Here is an 18,351-nt window from a genome sequence, read left to right as displayed (position 1 = left end):
TGTTGTTTTCATGCTCGCTTCATTGACTGATTGCTGTGTAACAACCAGTGTCCCCTATTTCTTTATGCACGTCAAACTCGTGCAGGTAGAGAAGCCTCTGGGATGTTGAAGGTGACGCTCTGGAGCTCCTGGGCATTGATAAAGCTGATGAATTGAATTTTGTGCTCTGACTTCAGTGAGTTGCCTGCAGGTTGGGGAAGGAATGTACTGAAGGAGGATGGCAGCAGGAAGAGCTGCCACTGTGCCTGACTCACTCACTCCCTCAGGGTCCAAGAGGAGGTCGGTGTCCCCTGGACTTTGGGCAGAGGCAGCTCCTGAGGCTGCTGGAGGCTCAGCATCTCTCTGTGAACGCTGGGAGCTCACCTACCCTGGCATTCAACTCAATAACCTGGGCTGATCAAACACTAACAGTACCCTGCTCCTCTCCCTCCATTCTGCTTTCCTCCCCACTTCTGTGTACTCCTCACTTTTTGCCTGTGCTAACCAATAACCGAGTTCTTCAACAATACACTTTTTAAGACAAGTATTAGCACTGCTGCTTTGTTGGTCTCACAGCTGGAATCCTCTTAGGCTGGTGCCTTTCCAGGACCCTCATTAAAATTAACTTTTCAAGATAACGTAAATCATTTGCTGTCCTCATATGACAAATGCTGCAACACTCCATGGCTAAATTGCCCATTTTTACTTATCAGCTGCTGCATCCATCATTTCCAATAAAAATAAAACCAGCAATTATCTCTGGGAAGAGCATGTCATGTAACCAGTCATGCTGAGAAAAGGAAGTGGTGTCTGTTCAGGTCAGAAGGAATGAATTTTTGCAGGTAGCACAAATTAAATACTGAGAAAGCTGCCTGAGAAACTGAAGACTCATCAATTTTAAACCCCTCACCATTTATCATGGGTAAGGGTCTGTGTTTTATTATTTGAGGATGATGTATTTGAATCTCTGCTGTACAAATTCACCTGTTGTATTACACAATGGTCCTGCTCTGTGCTGCAGACTTCTGAGGATGTTAGTGAGCATCCTAGATCCAAAATACCATTCCACACATTACTAAAAGCTCTAGATGCAAATCAAAATCAGACGTCTCAAAACCCAGGAGTACGAGCCCTCCTGCCACTTTTCTCAAGGCTAAGGTGCTGCTTTTTTAACTGCAGCAGTTTCTTGTGAGTGGAAGAATATATTTAGAATATCCATGTAACACTGTGTAGGGATCCTAGCATGTGAGAGGTGGATCTAGGAGTGGGACAGTGTCCTCTGCTGCTCCCAGGTCCATCTGTGTAAAGAGACACTGAAAGTTGGAACTCTTTGATCTTCTCCTGCTGTCTCTTGGCACACAGCATCCACTTTGCTCACTCCCTAAAAGTGTCAGTGGCTTTTCATATCCGCAGCATCTGTTGTTCTTAAATGGATGATTCCTGCAAAAATCATCTTGGGAAAGGTGAGTTTTATATGAAATCTTGATATTTTTTAGTCCTCTTGAACACTGGCTGGAGCTCTGCTCATATCTAGAAGGGAAACCTTCCTGCTCACCTCTCAAGGAGGCTTCTCTGCCTCTCCATTCCATATAATTGACCAGAACTGGGAATTTCCATGTCAGTGTGGAACTTCATATTGCTCAGAAAGGCTTTGGAGTATGGGCTGTGGGTCCAGCATGGACAGCAAAGAGAATCTGTGCTTTACAGTCCAGAGAAAAAGGAAAAAAAAACAGCCCAAAGGTCTGATGAGGATAGGAGTTACTATCTTGTGAAATAGGAGGTTTGGAAGCTATTTAGGGAACAGAGGGAATGATCACCATCATGAACAGGGAAGGCACAGCACAGGCAGGGCTGTAGGCAAAAGGTATTTTCTATTCCCAGGGCTAAGCCAGAATTAATGAAGAGCAAAGCCTAAGTAAAGCACTCAGACCTGCAGAATCTGAGCCAGTAACCCATCACACTCGTTTACACCTCCAAATTATTGTTTGCTTTTGGTTCTTACCTTGGACTAAGTGCAAAATAACACCCAGTTCTACAGGGGCTGGAGTTGGTTTTGTAGGCTAATGCTTGCTGATGTGCAGGAGCACATATCCTCTGCCTGTAGCTGCTTTGGTGTCAAAAAACTTAATGTTTTAAAATCCCAGCATGAAAGGCATATATATGGATTGCCTATGTTCCCTGCCCTCTTCATCAGAGGGTGGAGAATTAAGCCAAAGAGCTCTGCAAAATCTAGATTTCTTCCTTATAAAACTGCAGTACAAGAATGAAACAAAGCATGGAAATATTTTAAGAAACAACACGTGGAATTTTTTTCTCACAGAGATGGAATTTCTCAGGAATTCTCACTGTGACGCTTCCCCATTCACTTCCCCTCAGCTTGGTGCATTGAAGAGGAGGAGCTGAGAGGGACAAAAAGCTTTGCTTTGCTCCCCTCTCCTGCAGCCTGGACCCTGCAGGAGTGTGGCTTTTGTAGTTCCCAGTGTGGCTTCTCCCCCGCCGCTCGCTCCCAGTGCTGCTGTCTGGCCAGTTCCTTTGCAGGTTTTAGCACTGATTATTGTCAGCTCCAGTTTCTCAGAGTTTCCTCTGTTGCTATGTAAAAAAGAAAAGCCACACAGAAATGAGGTTTGTAGAAACCTGCTCTGTGATTTGGGATCTCTGTGATTGGTGGTGAGACCAGTGCTGGTGCAGCTGAAGCCATTTTCAGCCTTTCTGAGCACGTCTAACTCCCATATGTTCTCATAAATTCTGGAGTATTTTTCCTGTCTTTTTTAGCACATTTGTTCTATTTGTGATTCTGCCTTAACGTGTGTCTCACTTGATGCCATCCCTGCCTTCAGTTCTTTCATGCCATGCTCAGGCCTTGGCCAGTTTCATCCCACTCCCCAAAAAAATCCTCCTCCTGGGCCCACAGCACAGGGATCTTCAAAGAGGGAAGAGGAAGAAGTGACAAGAATAAAATAAAACAGGACCATCAATGCAATGATGCTCTTCCTCATACTTCTCTGTGAAGTTGCATCATCTCTAAAAATAGAACTTAAGGTCCATTGGGAATCATCATCTTTTGTACTGTGAAGTACCCCATGGGTTTAGAGCTTTGCTTTAAAAAGCCATGGATGAGATGGAAGGGTGGGATTAAGGTGCTTTCCTTGTTCTCACTTGTAGCTCTACTCCTTAGTGGTAATTATGGACTTGAGACGGTCCAAGCCAAGTTGTCCACTGCTATTCAGAGCTCAAATGAAAGGAGAAGGGAGATCATAGGAGCCAGAGGCATCACACATGAAGGGGATTTTGGGTAGAAGCACATGGTCTTCCCCAGCCAGGGTGCTTCTCACCTCCCAGTACCTTATACAAATAGAAAATAATAGCATGAGTAATTAAACACAGAGAAAACAGGCAGGATCAACTGATTGAGCTTCTGATGATAAATCTAGTATATTGACACAGGTAGGAGTGTAAAGCAGAGCTCAAATGAGGATCTGTTTGAGTTGCAGTCACAATTTGAAACAGCATCTGTTGCCTTCTTGGGTCAAACTGAACACTTCAGTGGCTGGGATTTTTTCAGAACTGACTCATTAGACTCTTCAGGAGGATTAAAATACTAAAACTAAAAGATTATATGAAATTTCAGGCTGAATTTTGGACTACAAGGGATGGTAAAGGCTTCACTGCTCATGTTTTGTGGAAGCTCAAGGGGCTGTCTGGGCCATCCTCCTGCCTCAGGCAGGGCCATGGCTGTGCCATTTCCTCAAACGGGGACTCGGATAAAGGTTTGGCTTCAGTTTCCTCTGCCCAGTGGGTGTTACTCTTCTGCAGTTTCCAGAAAATTGCAGTAGAAATCAAATCTGTGCTCAGAAGGAGGGAGCTGGAATGTGAAGTAATGTGACAAAGGCAGAGGAGAGAGACCAGAACTGATAGTGAAGAGCAAGTCTGCAGCTGTGCCCTTAAGCGAAGCTTCTCTTCAGTCAATATTTCACTACTCGAGCAGTTTATTCTGGACAAGGAGCATCTCTGAAATGGTGCAGAAAGTTTTGTCCTGCCAGGAGCAGGGGGTGTGTGACCACACAGCCACCTTGGTGTCAGGGCCCAGTGTTCCCACACAGAGCAGCAGCAGCCTGGAGTGATGCCCTCCTGGAAAATCCATCCCTGGGGGTCCACAGGGATAATTTTTGTGCTGTTTCTTTTCCTCATACATGATGTAGAAAAGCATTTGACAAATGATGGTGGCAAGTGTAATGCAGATAAAAAAAGGCACAGGAACTGTTTTGTGTGAACCTGTGAAATCTCTTGAGTTATTGAGAATTTTCTCCTCCCTTCCATTGGAATGAACTTTAAGAAACCACATCACTGGTGGTATATCCTCTGATTAATTTATGTAGTGTAATTGTTGGGGTGCTGCAGGTGCTCAGCTCCCTCACAGACATGACACCTCTCTCAGGACAGCTCCCCCTTTACAGGGACAGCTCAGGGTTTTGGGGAGGCTGCCACACCATCAGTGTCCTCACAGCACAGCAAGGGGCACAGCCAGGAGGGAGAGATTGCGTGAGGCAGAGACGAGGGAGATCAGTGGAGGTCGGAAAAGGCCTCTGATATCAGCGAGTTCAACCTGTGCCCCAACAGCACCGTGTCAACCAGAGCATGGCACTGAGAGCCACGTCCAGCCTTCCCCTGAACGCCTCCAGGGACAGGGACTCCATCACCGCCTGGGCTGCCTGCGCGATGGGGCTGGGGGCGGGCACGGGAAGGTGCGTGGGCAAAGAGCACCATGGGGGGCACTGAGGGGGCTGGGGCAGGCAGCCCAGCGGCTTTGAGGAGATTTGAGGAGATAGAAGATTTGAGGCGGCCAAGGATGCTGGGGATGGCCAGGGAAAGTTGTGTCGGGGCAGGGCGCGGTGCGAGGAGCGGCGCGGGGCGCTGAGGGCGGCCCGGCGGCCATTTTGCGAAGGACAATGCCTGCCGCGCGGGGCGGGGCGGGGGCGCGCGCACGCAGCGCGCGGGCAGCGCAGCCGCGGCCGCGCGCGCGCCCCTCCCCTCGGCTGCCGCCGCCGCCGCGTTATGTAACGGCCGCGGGGCGCGCGCGCGCGCTCTCCGCCCCCCTTCCCCCTCCCTCCCGCCTCGCCCCCCCGCCCGGCCCTGGCTCCGCCCCCTCCCCGCGCGCCGGGGCCCAATGGGCGGCGGGAACGCGCCCGGGGGGGGAGGGGAGAGCGCGCCGGGTGCGCGCACGCACGGGGCAAGGCGCGGCCCCGCGGCTGTGCGTGCGCGCTCCCGCCCCCCCCCGCCTTCCCCTCTCTCTGTGTCCCTCTCTCTCCCTCTCTCCGCCGCGCTCGGCCGGCTCTGCCCCCCCTTTGTGCGCGCTCCGAGCCGCCCCCGCATCGCCGACTCGCCATGGCCGACGAGAAGCCCAAGGTGAGGCCGGCGCCCTCCGCAGCTCCCGCCGCCGCGCTCGGCCCCTCAGGCGGCGGCCCCGGCCCGCAGCCCCCGCGCCGCCTTTGCGCGCCATTTTCCTGCGCGGGTGGGGGGGGCTGAGGCCGCGGCTCCCGGGCGGGCGGGGGATCCCCGGGGAGAGGGGGAGCGAACCCGGGCTGCCTTCCCGCCCTCCGCGGGGAGAGAGGCAGGTCTGGAGGCGGTTGTTGCTGCCTTCCTCCTCCTCCTCCTCCGCGGCCGCAGCATCCCCGCCGGCCGCCTCGGCAGCCGCTGCCCTCACAGTCCCCGCACAGCTCCGGCCCCTTTGTGCCGCCTCGGGGCCGGGGGGGCCGCGGGGGCTCCGCTCCACACGGCAGGAATTAACAGAGATAACCGCCGGGGGGTTGGTTTTGGTTTTTTTTTTTTTTTTTACCTTTTTTTTTTTTTTTTTTTTTTTTTTTTTTTAATTAATTGTTTCCCCTTACCCCTCCTTCCTTTTTTTTTTTTTTTTTTTTTTTATTTTATTTTTTTTTTCCTTCCTTCCCTCCCCCACACGTTTTTCAAACCGAGTTGGAAGTGGCGGAGGGCGCGGGGCCGCGCGCGGGCTGACACATGGCGGGACCCGGCTCCCAGAAAAGAGGGAAAACAAAAAACAAAGCTGGAACGGGGGTGCTGGAGACCCCCGGAGCGGGACAGCCCCGCTCCCCGCCCCTCTGTCCCCAGGCCCGGCCACAACACGAGGGACCGAGCTGCAAGTTGATCCTCCGAAGTTTTTCACTCCGGGAGGGTTGGGCTGCCTGATGCGGAGTTTTTTTAAACGTTTTCTGAAGGAAAAGACTTGGGCCGCTTCAGGTTTTATCACGGTTTCGATATAGCTCTGTAAAGTACCTGGAAAGTTTTTTTTAATAAGAACGTGAAACGGTAGGAAAAAGTTTGAGGTGCAATGAGAAAGAGCCTTACTGCTGGTTGGGATCACAGTTATAATACAAATCAGCCATAAGAGATGATGGTTATAACATAGGTAACTTAATTCCTTGAACATTGAAGTTGCATATTGTTGTGCTTTTGATAAAAAGAACTTATTTTTTTTAATAAATCCGCTTTGAACTCCTGGTCTGGTAATTTTCATTGCTAAATTTCCAGTCTGCAGAATGACAGCTAATATCAGGTTTTTTTTTGTATGTGGCTTTTTTCTTTTGAATTTTCAACTGAAAAGTGCTGACCTTTATTCCCTAATTCAAGGTTTCAAGTCAGTAAACAGTTTTAATATCTTTATTTCCTCCTTCTTAATAACCTGTTGCACTTTGGTAAAATGCTAACTTCTTGTTTCATACCTTTTTTAAAAAGTGTTGGTTATTATTTTTTTTTCTTTTATTTCCTCCACAGGAAGGAGTGAAGACTGAAAACAATGACCACATTAATCTGAAGGTGGCAGGGCAAGATGGGTCTGTGGTGCAGTTTAAGATTAAGAGGCACACACCACTTAGTAAACTAATGAAAGCCTATTGTGAACGACAGGTATGATCTCAGGAGAACAGTTTTTGGGGGAGAGCTGCTCTCCACAGGGAGAGAAGACAGTTAAAGTCTTAAAACTTAAGTAGATATGCAAAATGATAGAGATTGAACAGAAACTAATAGTGCTGTGGGAAGTTTATTGTCTTTGGGGTCTGTTACGGGGTGGACTGAGAGGGTTGTTACAGGAAATGGGTGAAATAAAGATCAGTTGTCATCTATGAAATCTGCATTTATATGTGGAGGTAACTGCTGCTCTTGTGCTCAGAAATATGAAAAGGGTGGGTTTGGGATGAACTTAGGGGAGAGGGAGCAAAGTGATAATAAGGGATTTTTATAACCCTGAGTAACTTCTTGGACTGGTCATTGACTATTGATTTATTAGCTTAATTGTGCTGAGATGAGGAGATACCTAGAGAAGGAGCTTGTACATTTTATGATGAGCTTTGTTTTTTCTCTTGTGGCCTGGTTGACAGATGAATCTTCTGAGAGACAAACACATCCCATGTAGTTGCTGATGTGGTGGCAGCTGCAGCCAGTGTGTGAGGTTGCAGGCAGCTATTGCAAGTTTTCAAAACACCTGTTTGAGTAGAGCTATGGAACTCTTCCTTCTGAAGCTCATAATTAGGGAAATTTTATCACTGTTATCCACGATATTTTTAGTGGCTGTCTGCCTTTAGAAAGTACTACCTCTACAAAAGTGTTCAGAATTTGTGCATTTTTAAATTTTTAAAACAAATATTCAGGGATACTATTGCATACAGTAAAGTCAGCATAAGATATTGGTGCAGCTGTTTCATCAGTAGGAAGAAAGCCCTGTGATTCACATAAAAAGTGGTAAAACCTCTTCAGTTTATCCTGTGCCACAACAGAATAAGAGTAAAGGACAGGAAAAATTAGCTCTTGCTAACATGTAAACGTGTTCTTGTGTGAGCGTTCTGTGGAGAAATTAGTGAATGTTGAAAGCTGTGGGTTTGTTTTTCCTGCCTCAGTCATACAAGCCCTTGTTATATTTTGTAAATCACTTGTGTTTCTTTTTCCAGTGATAGAGTGCAGTTATATCTGCCTTTCAGGGAATTTTAGGATTGGTTATTTGTCTATAAAGTCCTGGCATATAAAATTTTAAAAGTATCATTCTGAGTTTGAAACAAGTAACATTCAAAATTGTCTTATTGGCTAAATGTTTACTCTGCTTAAAGAAAAACAAAACCAAAGCTAGAAAAAAAAAACCCAGGCATCAATTGAAGGAAAAAAATCAGTAAATCTTGAGAATGGAAGACATTTTTTTCTGATCTCAGTTTTAAGCTAGTAAATATCCAATGAATATTTTTGTGGATGTAGATTTGTCTTTAGGTGCTTACTTATGAAATTTTGCTTAAAAACATTTGTTCTGCATGTGTCTAGAGGTTAGATTTTATTAATAGATTTACCTAACTGTGTACACCCCAACTTAAATCCTTAAACTGTGGAATTTAAATTTAATTTTGGAGAGGTGGTAGAGAACTTAGCAACTATAAAGGATGATAATCGTGTTGTGTGTAGTAGATCTAAAATGGAAGTAACTAAACTTGAGTGATCTGTTGAGAAGATCAAGACTATTTGTGATTATTTGAAGTGGTGAAAAAATCATCCATGGACCATACTTCATGTTTTGTGAACACTAAGCTCACCAAAGGACAGTTTTTCAGTGTGTTTTCAGCTAACATTTGTTTAGCTCATAAAGTTGTCACGAACCTGGAAAAAACCAACACTCTGGGAATAGGAAATACATGGTTTTAGATGCACAATGTCAGAGAAAAAGGCTCAAACCAAGAGTTGCTGTGCAGAAATGTGTTGCTGCCATGAGACTGAGACACACACTTTCCTTAGACCAGCTGAAGTTCTGAGTGAACACTGCAGTGTCTTGGTCATGCCTGAGAAGGCATTTTGCTGTGAGCCGTAAAGTTAATAAAAAAAAGTTTACTCACATTTATTAAAATATTTTTCCTGACAAATCTGCTCTTCAGAAATAATTACTACATTGTTTTCTGTTGTGTGTGACATCTGCTCTTGCCAGGCTGAATGGAGGCTTCTCTTCTGACTCTGAGATGCCAAAGCACGACCCTGCAATCCATTGGGTTGGCTTCAAAACCAGATTGGGCTATTTAGATATTCTGGATAGAATGGATAGAACTGGAAAGGAAGTTTGTATCCTCAAATGTCACTGCCCTGCCTTTGCAGAATGTGGGGTGCTGTAAAATACCGTGGAAAACTCAGGTTTTGGAGCTGATGTTATCAGTAGGAGAGGTTGTTTGTTATTCCCATTTTGCTGTCTGTTGGCTCAGGTGAGGATGAGAGATATTCTTCTAGGGATGGAAGAGGTCAGCAAGATGAATGTTGTGTGGTAAAAATCCAAAACTCTTATTTTATCCAAAATACTGGCTAATTTCTGGAAGTAAAAAATTCTTTTATTTTTTTCTATCTGTGCATGGAAAAGCTTTTGATACACTAATTTTTTTTTAATAGGAATTGGAGGTCAATAAGTTCCCATTTCTTACTCCTTGCTTCTGCAGGCTAGTTTTGTTGTTGCATTTCTGGAAGAAATATTTTAGAATACCTTTGTTTTTGGAGAAGATCAAAAAGGAGTGTTGAGTGTCACTGTTGGACATTTGTTATCTAAAGTGTTGCACCTAGTTTTTAAGTGAGTTACTCAGAAGCACAACAAACCTGCTGGCCTTTGGGATGCAGCAGAAATGACTTTATTTTAACAGTCAGTGGGGGCACTGTTGCTTCTTTTAAGTTGTTGAACACAATGCAGTGTTTAATACAAAACAGATTGCAGTGATTTGGAGTGAAATGCCTAAAAGTCAGGGTATGAGGGAAGAACAGAACCTCTAGTGGCTTTTAATGATGGTGCTGCAATTCAGTGACAAGTTCAAGAGTAAACTACTGAGTACTTTTACATCAGATTTATTTCCCTTCGTGTTGCTTCTCTTTGTCCAGGGGTTGTCGATGAGGCAAATCAGATTCCGGTTCGATGGGCAGCCAATTAATGAAACAGACACACCTGCACAGGTAAACAGCACAAGCAAGGCTAAAGAACTGCTTGAAATTTGTTGTAGGAGTTGATGCTTCTGTGTCCTGTCAAATATTTCTGTAAATGTGTATATTAGTGATAGCACTGGATCTCTTTTGCCATTATTTCACTGTATCTAGTTTAGGAGAATTAGAAATGGACTCAGGATTTTATTTAGTGTTTTGAATAATAAATCTGTATCATTGTAATAATAAAACAAAAAAATTAAGTACAATGTATAGATGGTGAGTCCTGTAAAACTTCTGTTTTATTGATTCATGGCTCTAAAATCAGGATGGTAAGTTAAGAATTGAGTTTTTCTTGAAGCAATGGCTTTGTTTTTTATATAAAAACTTGGCAGGATGTTATCAGAGAGAACCTGTTTGCAAGCTTACATTTGTAATACAAAAGTAATTTTTTGTTGTTTGTAATCTGAAACTGTTTCAGCAGCATTGAGTTAATGAATATGATGAAGTTTGGGTTGTCTGTAAGGGTTTGAATGAAGGCCATTCCAAGAACAGAATGGTTCACTGTGGCTCTGGAGCATTTTTCTGTCCTGTTCCATGGAGCTGTATTTAATCAGCCTGACTAAGTGATAGTTTTATCTGCTGTTCAGAACCACTTGTAATGAAATAATGGACTTTAGTTTTTAGTTCTGAATTTTTCAAGCTGTTGCTTCAAATATTGTGCCTCTTGTGACCCCAATCTATGCAACGTCTTAATTTGCAATACTGATAATTGAGGCAACAGGATGATTTTTCTTCCCATTCATGTTTTGCTGAAGCTCAGGATCAGTCTGTTTATAGCTGTGGTAAATGGCATAGACCAGTTTGGTTTCCTGAGCAGCAGCTGAGTCTGTTTAGAAATACAATTTGCATTAGTTACAGCAGCTCCTTTAGTTTTGGTACAGATTTTGTCAGTAGGTGCCATTAACATCCCAGGAATATCAACTATAAAAATTAGGGTGAAAGAAGAGAGCTGTATGAATGAAGTATTGTTCTTCACTGGTAATTGTTACATGGTTACAAGCAAAGTGTTTTAGTTTTTTGGTACTTGCTGATCCTTGGTTTTACTGCCTGGTTGGGAAGAGGCCTTAGTTCCAGTCTGCTTCCCCAGTGCTGTAGCCATTTGAGCAGCAGCAGCCAGCTGGAATTGTGGCAATGTTCTAAGGTAAACTGAGGGAGTAAATAGGAGAACAAAGGTACAATGGCAAAGCAGGCAACAGAAAACAAATATTATAAATCTGTTTCTTAGGAGTCACACAGTGTACCCTGAAGTTGGTACTAGAATTCACTCTAGGTCAACAGTTATCACTTGGCATTTTTTTCTGTGCCGTTTCTTTGCTTTTGAGTTAGTGAGGTTTCATTACATGTACAAAGGGGTGGTGGTGGAGGGGAGTGGGGCTTCTCTGCTTGAGTTGCATAAAAAGTAAACATCAAGTCAGGAACTGTAAGAGCAACCCAGGCTGCTGTAGAGATGTAAGAAGAATTGAAATACCTTTTTTCTTTTTTCTGTTGTAGTTGGAAATGGAGGATGAAGATACAATTGATGTGTTCCAGCAGCAAACAGGAGGAGTTTACTAAAACAAACACACAAAAAAAAATCTGCTACTTTCCTCTCCAGAACTGTGCTCCCACTGGCAACACTTCACAATTAGAAAAATGAGACTTGGTTCAGCCACATCCTGACTACTGCAGTATAGTTTTCTCTCTTCTCTCTGAATTTTTTTCTTATTCCTTTTATTGTACATAAAGTAACTGGTGATGTGCACAGACATAATGCATTTTTTTTTTTGACTAAATGGCCAATGGTATGTTTTGATCAACATTTAATGGAGATGGGGTGGGAAAACAAACTGGTTCTGTGAAAATGCCCCTCTCTCCGTTAGTGGCATGCTCCTTCTACTTTTACAGAATCACAGAATAAGCCGAGTTATCTTTATATTCCAGTAAGTTATTTTGCTCTCACTGTTCAAAAACAAAAACCTTGCATACCTTGTTTGATTGGATAATTTCAATGTTTTTCTTTTATCATTGTAAAACCAAGGGCAATTTTATAACTTTTTTGTACGTAGCTGTTACATGTAGAGCAATCTCTGTCTAAGTAGGGGTAAATTACTCTTTAAAAAAAAAAAAGGAAAAAAAAATCCTAGATAGTTTTCCCTTCAAGTAAAACGTCTTGTTGTTTAAATAAACTTCTTGTTTAAAATAACCAGTTTTCTTTCTTTTTCTATGGAGTAATAGTACTCAGCACCTGTATTTCTTTCTCTGCAGCACTTTATGCTTCTCAAATCTCAGCTTTCTCTTTGGTAAGTAAGCATAATCCCACTTATCTAGGCAGAAGACTGTTGGAAAAGGAAAGGCTTCATTGAGACCTGTCAGTCAGCAGTTGAACTGGAAATGGAAGCCAGTTTTCTCTTATTTTGATTTTTTTTTTTTTTTTTTTTTTTTTTTTTTTTTTTTTTTTGTGAATGTTCTGCTAAGCCAAAACTGTTTGATTAGGCAAACTGCAAAATACTGAACTATTTAGTAATGCCTTTGGGTTGAGCTCTTTTTGTCAGTCTTTAATAGAAGCATCAATATTGTTGTTGCAGTAGTTATATTTGAGACTCTGTATTTGAATGCTTATTGATGTAAACATTAAGTTAAAGAGAGCAAATAATTTCATTAACCGTTCAGTTTACCATGGCATCAAATGGGAGCTGCTTGGAAATATAAAGCAAAAATAAAAAATTGAGTTCTGTTTTTGGGTGTATTTAGCTATGGTGGTGGAGATTCCAAGCTCTGCTTTACCCTACTCTGCTGTTCTGTTTGGAGGAGGGAAAGAGGCTGGAAGTACTGAAGGGAGATGCAGTTATGGTGTTTTTCACAAGTTTTTTCCACAGTTACTGAGTTCTTAGGGACCTTTTTGGGGGAGGTTTAGAGGTTGGAGTGCAATCCATGGATGTTCATGGAAGATTATATACCTGTCAAACCCACAGTGTTATCTGATGTCCTAGGAATGTTCCAATATTTTGGTGTTTGCAGTAAGTGAATGCTTTTTTAGGTATAAATTTCTTAGAAGATGCCACTCTGGTGGTGGTTTTTCTAACAGTTAATTCAAGGAGTGATTATTATATGTGGGGCCTGTGCCTGCTTGAGCTGAAAGTTTTGTGGCAGAATGATGGGTGTGTGCATTTAGCTGATGAGTTGTGATCCATTTGTATTCTGTCAGGAATAACACATTTGATGCTACATTAGTTGCATCTAATGGAGATACAGGGAAAATTAACATCTGTTTTTGCAGTTGCCTTTGACTTTGTAGCTGAAGAATGTAATCTACTGTGTACCTCTGTTTTAATTCAAGGAAATGCTGCTGCTAAGCAGATTACTTCTGATTCTGGGATGCATCTTGTAGACTTTTGTGGTGTTTTGCGGGATTGAAATTCCTTCTTGTGAACAAATGTTTACATGTCCAAACTCTAAAAAGCCTAGAAAAATCTACTTTGAAGAAAAAAAGAAGGTGGTGGAGGAATATATTTCAACGTCTTTCCTAGGTTCTACATGGAATACATTACTCTTTGGTTTTAGAATCTCTGACTTTTAAGCTGGCCTAACTTCTGATATCAGTGTATAAAATTCTTTCAACTTGATGTCATGCCAAGACTTTTCCCAGGAGAAAGCTGTCTTTATCTTGTTTGGCCAAAAAAGGTGTTTGGACTTGCTTTAGTTTCTGAAGAAAGGGTGAGGTCTCCTTAAATACAATTTGTTTTCAGCTCAACTTAAGATCATGAAGCTTAAAGCTCCCTGTTGTATCTTGCCTTGTACTTTTTATTTCCTGAGGCAACAGAAGTCAAGTGTCAGGTACTGAAGAGCTTTTAAAAACAATGTCTTCATTTCCTGAGTTAAGCGAGTGTTGCTTCATCTGTCATGAACTTCAGTGCAGCATTCACCTACATTCCTCTGTTTTTCACATCTTTTTGCTGTTACCTGGGCTTGCTCGTGTTCCTGAAATGATTCCTCTAACAATGCTGAATGGTGTTATCTTAGGTGGTGTCTGCAGCCAAAAACTGTTAGTCTTTTCTGAGATAATTTCTTGTTTTTTAATCTAACCACAAAAACATCTTAACTTCAGTGACTTAGTTCCTCGAGAGCCTCAAATGTTGAATTTCCATTAGTGTAGCAAACTAAAGTGGGCTAATTTCTGATTCTTATATATAACACATTTGTGTAACAGTAATCCAGAAATACAGTCCTTTTTAAAAAAAGAAAAAGAGGATTCTTCCTGCGTGATCTTGCAAATACTCTGTGTCAGAACTTGTTTTTCTCTGTACTGCTCCTCTGGTGCTACAGATTTATTTACCTGTGGATTCCTGATTGCTGGAACCCTCAGTGGTTTTACTGTGGCTCTCTCTTTTAAGGAAGCTGCTGCTGGGGGTGATGATTTGGAAGTGGTATGGAGTACAGGGATGTGGACAATTTGAATCATCTTATTAGGAGTTCACTTTGCTGCTTGGCTTGGTTTGTGGCAGTTCCCAGGTTTACACTGGTAGCCACATGGACTTCTGGAAGTCCACATGTGGAGGATAAAGGAAACCTGGGCAAAGAGGTCTTGTCAGGCTAGTTGGGAGGTAAGTTCTTCATGTTTAATTAAGCAGCTGGGATCTTTCAAGAGCCTGGGAAAATTGCCCACAATTTTCAAATAATGTGTTCTAAAGTGATTGCCATCCAATTTAGTTATTATTTCTCCCGTGGTTTTTAAATGAAAAAGGATGGAGTAAGTGAGTTCTGGTGGATGGTTGTACCCTGCCTTCAGCCTGTGCTGGGGTTTTAGTCCCTCAAATGAGTTATGGATGTGACCAGTTATTTAAAAATAGGTAACCAAAATTGTTTCAGGTTCCTTAAGTAAGGCATTTTTATTCATGGACAGGGGAGATAATGACAGATTGAAATCAGGGCTGTTTTGGGTAGCTGACACCTGAAAATCAATGTTTATCTGCACAGTGGGGATCACACCCACTCAGGGGGCTCCTGTGGGGGTCAGTGGTAACTGGCCTGAGGTGCTGATTCAGAAGGGGTACAGAAGTGCAAGGCTGCTCTGACATGGAATCTTCCAAGCTGCCAGGACTGTAAGGAAATACTCCATGTGGTAACATGAGAGATTCTTGTACTGGCGAATGGAGGTGTTCTTAACAGAAGAAAAATCCCTAAAGTAACACTGATACAATTGCTGCTTCAAGATAACTACAATATCAGAACAGAGACAGCATTTCTACAAGGGTTACGGTCAAAGTGAGATGGTTTTGCAGCAGGAATTTTCTTCTTTTCTACCTTCACTTCATTGCTTCCGAGTCAGTGTAATGTAAGTGCTGTCATTTGCCTGGTGGATGCTGGTTCTATTGTGTCTCTTACTGCAACATTAATGAAAAGGCATAATGTGACTGGCTCAGAGAGAGGAGACTTCCTAAGCTTCAGCCAGCTAGAAATAACTGAATTTCTAAGGAATAGCAATTTGTTTTCAAAGCTAAAGATGAAAAGATGCCTCCTTGGTCATCATGTGAACAATACATCCAAGTATTTTTCTTAGAATTTTAGGTAGTGGCCTCTTCTCAGAACATGTGTGTCAGCTGCTGTGATGGACTCTCGTGGAGTATTAATTTAAAAGCATTTAAGTAACTTGGATTATTATTAATTATATTATCAGCGTAATTAATGTATTTAATTCTTTGGTTTATTGAGGTTTGCTCATTTTGCCTGTTACGAGTTTCCAGACAATGTGTGCTGATAGGGAATAATCATTCCTTTAGTTTATCTTGGTTTTTAGTATTTGGTGGCAGAAGGAATTGGTGGTACAGCACTTCTCCTGGGTGATAAGGATGTAGGAGTGTGGGAATAAATGGAATTTTGATCCCTGTTCTCAGTTTTGGATTGACCTCCAGGTTGTTTAATTGCAGGGGTTTCCTGATTTCTTCCCAAGCAGCATGGTATGGTGATCTTAGCATTCAGGTGCTGGGAGCCCTACTCAGTGTTTATGGAATGGTTGAAGTCCCTTTAAGGAAGAATTTTCCCTTATCCCAGAAGGATTTCAGTTTACGTGGGAGGGGTAGTGGTTGGTGCTGTGAAAGGAGTGGCTGGGTGTCAGCAGAGATCCCAGAAGGGAAGGTCAGCAGGTGCTGGAGAAGGACAAGGGATGTGTGTGAGTCAGTGAGGAGCTGCAGTGGGAATGGGGAAGCTCTTCTGTAGGAAGAGCTGTAGGTTTAAATGATCCAATATGAGGATGACTTTGGAGTACTGGGGAAAGATTAAGGTTGTGAAAGCCCAACTAGCAAATAGAGTTTCTTCCTTGGAAAGGAATATGCTTCAGGGAACATGAATGCAAAGGATACCCTTTGTGGTGAATTTTCTGCTGGTTTTGGTGGCTTAGATCTCGCCCAGCATCCAGTCCATGGATCCCATTAGAAGCACATCTGAAGCCCTGCAAGGGCTCTTGAAGGATCACTTCAAGAAAACTTCACTGTTTTAAGAAAACTGAAACAAAACTGGGACACTGACTTTCCTTTCCAGGCATCTCTGCCTTTTCCCAGTAAGGAGGAACACTGGAGTCCACGACCAGGCTTGGTGGTGTTGGATGCTCAGGCAAGAACAGCAGCATGAGTTGGTCACTTTGCTTTTTCAGAGCTACATCTCTGCAGCTCTGAGAGGAGTCTGTGGTACAATTCCCCTTCCCAAACAGTGACAGGCTGTTGGGAACTTTTCCTGAAGATGTAGAGAGGTAGCAGAGCAACTTTACTAACTCTTGAAACAACAGCATCAGCTCTGTGGGACAAACCATTGGATCTGTAGGATACCACTGAACCTCACTCCAGATAAAAATCTGACAGCAGCAAATCCAGCTGGTGGCAAGGATTGTTAGCTGGCATTTTATCTTCAGCTGTGAATGAAACAGGGCAAGAGAAGACTGATGCAAACCCTCTTTTTTTTTGTGCCTTGTGCTTGGAATAAAGAAGGGATGCTCTCTGTGACAGCCATAAGTAGCAGAGACTGGAATGAAGAAACCCTTGTTCACAGAAGGATGACCAAGCTGAGGCTTTTCCCAAACCAATGGTATCTCTCCTTGCCTAACCCTTGCATTTCCTGGGGTCTTGTTCAGACTTCCACATGCATTGTGCATTCCTTGCTGGTGGAGTTTCAACAACAGGTGGAATTGTTTGGTGTCTGAGTTTTCCAGACAGCTGCTGAGAATTGTTTTGGTCAAATGTCATCATCCTGAGATGGATTGTCAGCCACTTTCTGTAGCCATCTTCATAAACCCCTTCATCTTGTAATGGATGAATAATCAGAAAAGCAGCTTTTATTTAAGGGCCACCCTGCAGCCAGGCCTGTGAGAGATCAGTGGGGCCTCTTGGAAACACTTAAGGTTTAGAATTCTAAAGCTTCGTGTGAAAATTGGCTTTGTCATAGGGAACGGGTTTTTCTTCATCTTGACTTTAAGAAGTGGCTCTCTGTGTGTCTCAGGGATACAAATTAAAGAGTGAAATCCTGTGGGTTTGAATAAGAAGCATTTAGATGACAAAATACTTCTGCAAGTTCCTGAGAGAGCAGATGTTTACCTGTGTGCAGATGGGTATCATTTGACTTCCTAATGCCCAAGCCTAAGGGATAATAGAATTAAAAACACTATGTCATATTACTTAAAATTTCTCTTTAATCTACCTCTAAAACAATGTGGTGCAACAGAGAATTCCCTGGGGATCTAAATAGTGGTTGGAGCTTTTTTTAAAAAAATAATCTTTTAAAATGGATTGTAGATTAGTAAAAATACTGGTCATGTTTGTTTATATTTAACAGCTCTCTTTCATTATCTGAGTTAATATTAAGGCTGGTGTTTAATTCAGATGCTGGACAACTCGTGTTGTGCATAGAGGGATGTAACACAAACCTTGTGTTCTCCAGACCAAAAAGAAATACTTTTCTCTAGAAAATGTTTTGGGGGTATTAACTGCTGTCATTAGTGGAAACTGGGAGGTGTGGCTGGAAAAGATGGGTTTTCTTTCCCCTTTCTCCCTCCTTTATGCAAGTGCTAATGGAAATAATATTGCTGACACATAGGTTTTGGAGTAAAAATTGTGATCAGGGAGGCATCTGTGTCTGTGGAAGTTGCAGGGAGGCCCCCAGTCACCAAATCACAGGTGGATGTGACAGAAGGGTCAGCAGCCAAAATTTGGTGATTTGAAATCTGTCCTGAGTTTTGTGCTGGTGCTGGGGGCAGATGCACAACCCAAAATGTGCAGCCTTGTGTTTTTGACAGCCAGGTGAGCAGCATTGCTGGGCCTTGTACTCCAGCTACACTAGCCGTGCTAGAACTCAATTTTCACGCAAAAATCCAAAATAATACACTAATATTGCACATTATTTTATTCTGCCACG

The 18,351-nt window shown here is 43.0% G+C and overlaps 1 protein-coding gene across 1 annotated transcript; it reads left to right on the top strand.

The window, feature by feature from the left end:
• The first annotated feature begins 5,150 nt into the window (after positions 1 to 5,150).
• On the top strand, positions 5,151 to 12,157 carry SUMO2 (small ubiquitin like modifier 2). Its single transcript, XM_056506035.1, has 4 exons — positions 5,151 to 5,382; positions 6,766 to 6,897; positions 9,874 to 9,945; positions 11,467 to 12,157. Exons 1-4 carry the CDS (start codon positions 5,362 to 5,364, stop codon positions 11,527 to 11,529), a joined length of 288 nt encoding a protein of 95 aa, XP_056362010.1. The 5' UTR covers positions 5,151 to 5,361; the 3' UTR covers positions 11,530 to 12,157.
• Positions 12,158 to 18,351: the final 6,194 nt, after the last annotated feature.

This window comes from Oenanthe melanoleuca, chromosome 18 (genome assembly GCF_029582105.1).
Source record: "Oenanthe melanoleuca isolate GR-GAL-2019-014 chromosome 18, OMel1.0, whole genome shotgun sequence".
NCBI lineage: Eukaryota > Metazoa > Chordata > Aves > Passeriformes > Muscicapidae > Oenanthe > Oenanthe melanoleuca.
The sequence above is the reverse complement of the archived record's forward strand: the minus strand, read 5'-3'. Positions and strand labels throughout refer to the sequence as shown.

What these genes read in the sequence shown, in the direction of transcription:
- SUMO2 (XM_056506035.1), top strand. Translation starts at nt 5,362, where the DNA reads ATGGCCGACGAGAAGCCCAAG. An exon ending in TGGCCGACGAGAAGCCCAAG is followed by an intron (nt 5,383 to 6,765) that starts GTGAGGCCGGCG and finishes TTTCCTCCACAG; the next exon opens with GAAGGAGTGAAGACTGAAAA. An exon ending in AAGCCTATTGTGAACGACAG is followed by an intron (nt 6,898 to 9,873) that starts GTATGATCTCAG and finishes CTCTTTGTCCAG; the next exon opens with GGGTTGTCGATGAGGCAAAT.